The sequence below is a fragment of the Procambarus clarkii genome, chromosome 75, assembly GCF_040958095.1.
Source record: "Procambarus clarkii isolate CNS0578487 chromosome 75, FALCON_Pclarkii_2.0, whole genome shotgun sequence".
Classification (NCBI taxonomy): domain Eukaryota; kingdom Metazoa; phylum Arthropoda; class Malacostraca; order Decapoda; family Cambaridae; genus Procambarus; species Procambarus clarkii.
This window is the reverse complement of record NC_091224.1, coordinates 7,776,445-7,782,877: the sequence shown is the minus strand read 5'-3', so window position 1 is coordinate 7,782,877 and position 6,433 is coordinate 7,776,445. Positions and strand designations below refer to the sequence as shown.

At 37.9% G+C, this 6,433-nt stretch overlaps 1 protein-coding gene across 1 annotated transcript; it reads right to left on the bottom strand.

The window, feature by feature from the left end:
* Positions 1-886: 886 nt before the first annotated feature.
* LOC138356978 (uncharacterized) lies at positions 887-1,312 on the bottom strand. Its single transcript, XM_069313509.1, has one exon. The coding sequence runs from the start codon at positions 1,310-1,312 to the stop codon at positions 887-889; it is 426 nt and encodes a 141-aa protein (XP_069169610.1).
* Between the last annotated feature and the right edge of the window lie 5,121 nt (positions 1,313-6,433).

The window sequence follows — 6,433 nt, the reverse complement described above, 5'->3', positions numbered from 1 at the left end:
TTCCCAAACTCACTCTTGGCTAGGTTCACGGTCAGGTTAGCATCCTCCAGCCTCCTGAACAGCTCCCTGAGTCGCTCTAGGTGTGCCTCCCAATCGTCGGAGTACACTACTATATCGTCAATGTATACAGTGCAGCCTTCGGCTCCTCTCAGCAACTCATTCATCATACGTTGAAAACAACTCCCGATGTTCTTCATCCCGAAGAGCAACACTTTATACTGATACAGTCCATCTGGTGTCACAAAAGCTGATATCTTCCTAGCCTCGGGAGTTAACGAGATTTGGTAATACCCCTTGAGCAGGTCGACCTTGGACACATATCTGGCACTACCCACCTGATCGATGCAATCATTTACCATGGGCATGCGGTGGGAATCTGCCACAGTGATGGGGTTCACCTTCCTGTAGTCCGTGCAAAAGTGGTATGTATCGTCGCTTTTCTTAACCAGCAAACACGTGGAACTCCACTCGCTGTTGCTAGGCTCAGCAAGGTCATTCTCAAGAAGGTACTCTACCTCCTTCCTCATCAATTCTCGCCTCTCAGGGCTGACCCTATAAGCACTCTGTTTAATGGGCCTGGCGTCCCTCACCTCTACCTCGTGCGTCACACTCTTGTGGCGTCGGGGCACGTCGGTAAAAAGAGATGCATTCTCTCTCAACAGGTCCGTCAGATCTGCTGTCTATCTTTCTTCCAGGTGTTGAAGCTTGACTCCGATATTCTCCAAACTCTCCGCATTGGAGAGATGGATGCCGTCCGCCCTGGACCATTTTCCTTCCTCTGCTGGAATCTTTTGATTCACCTGCACGCATAGGACCACTTTCTGTAGTTCTCGTGGCATTGTTCCGTCCTGCACGGCGGCTCCTCCTTCTTCAGGGAAGAAAGGCTTCAGACGGTCAATATGACACACCTGTTCTTGCGGGGTCTGTCCGGCTTGCTGACTTCATAGCTTACTGGACCCAATCGTCTTAACACCTTATACGGTCCCTCAAATCGTGACTCGGTCACACGGCTCTTCCCTGGCAGTAACACCATAACCTGGGACCCAACCTGGAACTCTCTTGGCGTAGCTTTCTTGTCGTACAACTTTGACATCTTTTGCTGCGCCTCCTTTAAATGCCGTCCTGCTAGCTCTTTCGCCAATGCGAGACGCTCCTTAAATTTCTGCACATATTCGCTGACCGTTCCCACGGTCACTCCTGGTGCCCATTGCTCTCTCAGCATGGATAGAGGATAGCGTACCTCATGTCCATATACCAGTTGGAACGGTGAGAAACCCAGTGACTCCACTACAGCGTTCCGTATAGCAAACATTGCAGGGTACACTGCCTCATCCCACTCGGCTCCTTGTTCCGCACAGAACAATCTCAGAATGGTTTTCAGTGTGGAGTGAAACCTTTCGATCGCCCCTTGCGACTGCAGTCGGTAGTGCAACGACCGAATCTAAGTTACTCCCCAATTCGACACGGTCTGTCTAAACCACTTGGACTGAAACACGCTCCGACAGTCCGTCTGGATTTCCCTGGGCATTCCCACCCAAGAGAAAAAACGCTGCAGCTGCCCGGCTACACCTTTTGACGTCAAGCATCGTATCGGGACTGCTTTCGGGAACCTTGTCGCCGCACACATGATGGTCATCAGGTAGGTGTTTCCCTTGCTCGTCCGTGGACACGATCCTACCCCGTCGACCAACAGACGTTCAAACGCTGGCCCAAATGCAGGAACAGGGGCCTTTGGTGTCGCTGGTACACTCTTTCCTGCTCTCTGGCAAGGTAAGCAAGTCTTACAGTGACGCCTCACATCGGCGTCCACACCCGGCCAGTAGAAATAGTCCCTGAAACAACTTGCAACTAGGCAACTTGCGTAGAGTCTTGGTCACTCCCAACCACCGCTTTCTGAATCCCATAAGCAATCCAGCTGGGATTACCCCATTGCTGACCAAGAAGCTGCTACATTGCTAGAAACTGCGACGACACCACACGACACTGCCCGACTTAGAGATGTAGTAGCTCCCCTTGCAGGTGACTTCCTATCAGCAGCCCCTATGTCAGCTACCGGCATTCGTCTCACACCGCAGGCCCTACGAATTGCTGTGGCTCTTCGCCTCGCTGCCCCAATCCACACCGAATACAGGTGTATTTGCGACGAGGCAGTGGCCGTCAGGTGAAACTCGTTTAGAACCATTACTAAGAAGCATTACTAAGAACCACAGCCGGTTGTCCAGCAGAGAGAGAGCACCGTTATCTAATGCCTCACAACTCTGATGAGCCTCTCATCAGTAGGTCGTAGAGGGTCGCCCAATTCGTAGGTCGCCCAGACGGGATCGCGATGAATCCTTGAAAGAATGGTAGACATAACACAAAACCTCGCTCTATGATTTGAAGTAAAAACCCTCGAATTTGGTATTATAGTGACTTTCACGTTTTTCATGTAGTGTGATTTTAGGTAAAAATATTTGAATTTACTAATATTTTGATACTACTCTATATTTTCTCGCGATATAAAATTTTGCCTACAAATCTCTGAATTTCGCATAATATTTCGTTTTTTAAGCAAGTTTTCTTGCCTTTTGTTCAGTTCTAAAAAATCATCGAATTTAGCAATAATTTAAAGCTAATCATCCTTTTTTCCTTAAAGAGATATACATCAAATATCAACGGTTTAGGCAATATTTTGAAGTTTTCCACGTTTTGGGCATTTTCGGTTTATTTTCATTAATTCAATATAAATACGATAAATATGATGCAAACACGTAATTGATTTCAAGTTAACCTTAAATACCGTATTTTCAATCAACTATTTGAACCTCGTAAAAATAGTGAGTAAGATATTAATTAGAAGAGAATTTCTGCTTTTATTGCAGATTTTGACGTTTCAGCCGGATGAGAGCGATTTCACTTGTACATCTTCTTTCGGTAATATAAACGGAAAATCAGGAACATTTTAGTTAATTCAGATGAAAACACATTGATTTTTATCATTTGTTTTGGAAGCAACATTTTCATATGCATTTTTAATAATCAAAATAACACGAAACCTCGCTTTCTTTATTTGAAGTTAAAATCCTCGAATTTTGGTAATATAGTGATATTTTTCATGTTTATCATGTAGTGTGATTTTAGGTCAATATTTTTTGAATATTCGAATAAAATAAATATCGAATTAACTAACATTTTGATACTACTACATGTTTTCTCGCTTTTTGTGACTGACTAAAAACATCAGAATTTCGCATAATATTGAGTTTTTAAGCAAGTTTCTTGCATTTTGTAATGTACTAAAAATTTTGCCATTTTTTCACCTTTTTAAGAATTTTTAGTGCATTGTTATTAATTCCTTGAATACACGATATATATGATACAAACCCGTAATTGATTGCAAATTCACTTTAAATACTTGATTTTCAATCAACCAGTTGTACCTTGCGTGATTATAAGCAAAAATATTCGAATTTACTAATAATTCGATATTATTTCATGTTTATCGCGATATGTGATTTTGTCTACAAATCTCAGGATTTCGCATAATATATCATTTTTTAGCACGTTTTCTTGCATTATGTTTTGTACTGAAAATCATCGACTTAAGCAATATTTGGACGTTAATCATTCTCTTTTCCTTTCTGTGATTTAAACCAAATATCAACGATTTAGGCAATATTTTGCTATTTTTCCATCTTTTTAAGAATTTTTAGTGTATTGTTATTAATTCATTGAACAAAAAATATATATGATGCAAACCCGTAATTGATTGCAAATTCATTTTAAATACTGTATTTTCAATTAACTATTTGCACCTCGTTATACTAGTGAGTAAAATATTGATTAGGAGAGCAATCCTGTTTTTATTGCATATTTCGACGTTTCAGCCGGATTAAAGCAATTTTACGTGTACATCTTCTCCCGGTAATATTAATGGAATATCACGAACATTTTAGTTAATTCTAATGAAAACACATTGGTTTTTGTAATTTGTACTGAGAACAACATTTTCATGTGCCCTTTTAAAGGTTGGGCTAAATAACTCGAAACCTCGCTGTATGATTTGAAGTAAAAATTCCAAAATATGGTAATATAGTGATATTTTTTACTTTTTCATGTTATGTGATTATAAGCAAAAATATTCGAATTTACTAATAATTCGATATTATTTCATGTTTCCTTACAATATGTGATTTTGCCTACAATTGACAGGATTTCGCAAAATATATAATTTTTAAGCACGTTCTCTTGCATTATGTTTTGTACTGAAAATCTTCGAATTTAGCAATATTTTGACGTTTATCATTCTCTATTCCTTTTTGTGATTTAAATCAAATATCAACGATTTAGGCAGTATTTTATAATTTTTCCACCTTTTTAAGAATTTTTAGTGTATTTAGTTTTTTAGTGTATCGTGTATTCAATTCCTTGAATACACGATATATATGATACAAACCCGTAATTGATTGCAAATTCACCTAAAATACTCTATTTTCAATCAACAATATGTACTTCGTTATAATAGTGAGTAAAATTAGCAATTAGAGATTAGGAGAGCAATCCTGTTTTTATTGCATATTTCGACGTTTCAGCCGGAATAGAGCAGTTTTTCGTGTACATCTTCTCCCGGTAATATTAGTGGAAAATCACGAACATTTTAGGTAATTCTAATGAAAACACATTGATTTATATAATTTGTACTAAGAACAACATTTTCATATGCCCTTTTAATGGTCTAAATAACTCGAAACCTCGATGTATGATCTAAAGTAAAAATCCCCGAATATGGTAATATAGTGATATTTGTCGCGTTTTTCATGTTTTGTGAATTTAAGCAAATATATTTGAATTTACTAAAAATTTGATACTACTTCGTGTTTTCTCGCGATATGTGGTTTGGCCTATAACTCTCAGAATTACGCATAATATTGCGTTTTTTAAGCAAGTTTTTTTGCATTAGGTTTTGTACTGAAAATCTTCGAATATAGCAATATTTTGACGTTTATCCTTTATTCCATTATGTGATTTAAACGAAATATCAACGATTTAGGCAATATTTTGCCATTTTTCCACCTTTTAAAGAATTTTTGGTTTATTCTTAATAATTCATTGAATGCACGATAAATATGATGCAAACCAGTAATTGATTTCAAATTCACTTTAAATACTTGATTTTCAATCAACCATTTGTACCTCGTTAAAATAGTGAGTAAAATAATGATTGGGAGAGCAATCTTGTTTTTATTGCATATTTTGACGTTTCAGCTGGACTAGAGCAGTTTTGCGTGCACATCTTCTCCCGGTAATAATAATTGAAAATCACGAACAATTTAGTTAATTCTAATGAAAACACATTGATTTTTAAAATTTGTACTGAGAACAACATTTTCATATGCCTTTTTTTATCTAAATAACACGAAACCTCGCTGTATGATATGTAGTAAAAATCCCCGAATATGGTAATATAGTGACTTTTTTCACGTTTTCATGTTGTGTGATTTTAAGCAAATATATTCAAATTTACTAATAACTCGATATTATTTCATGTTTTCTCGCGATATCTGATTTTGCCAACAATTCTCAGGATTTCGCAAAATATATCATTTTTAAGCACATTTTCTTGCATTATGTTTTGTACTGAAAATCTTCGAATTTAGCAATATTTTGATGTTTAGCATTCTCTTTTCCTTTATGTGATTTAAATCAACGATTTAGGCAATATTTTGCCATTCTTCCACTTTTTTAAGAATTTTTTGTTTATTGTTATTAATTCATTGAATACACGATAAATATGATGCAAACCCGTAATTGATTGCAAATTTACTTTAAATACTTGATTTTCAATCAAAAATTTGTACCTCGTTAAAATAGCGAGGAAAATTTTGATTAGGAGAGCAATCCTGTTTTTATTGCATATTTCAACGTTTAAGCCGGAATAGACCAGTTTTACGTGTACATCTTCTCCCGGTAATATTAGTGGAAAATCACGAACATTTTAGGTAATTCTAATGAAAAACTTAGTCCCTTTAATTAACTAACTCCTCTGACCTGGTCTCACCTGACCTTTCTGTCCTCCGTCTAGCAACCACTGTTCTCAACACAACCCGACGTCTACCAATTCCGTAACATTCCCTCACCAACTAAACCAGTAACACACTCCCTTCATCCCTCAAAGTGTTCCAAAACCTGTTTGCCCTGCCACCATATATGTCGTGACGTGAACCCCGGTTCTTTCCGAACACAGCGATTACACAACATATAACACCTTGCCTCAGCAACCGTTACTACCACCGTGTACTCCTACACACACCAGACTCTTGAGGCGTACCACTAGGTTTGTTCTGGAACACAATGAGTGAACATATGGAAAGTATTTAAAGGCCGTCGGGTTTTGTCATTTAATTACAAAAAATAGACTCTGGCAATTAATAACGTATTAACATACTCTATTAGG

Coding starts and splice junctions, on each gene's coding strand:
- LOC138356978 (XM_069313509.1), bottom strand. CDS start 1,312: ATGTTTGCTATACGGAACGCTGTAGTGGAGTCACTGGGTTTCTCACCG.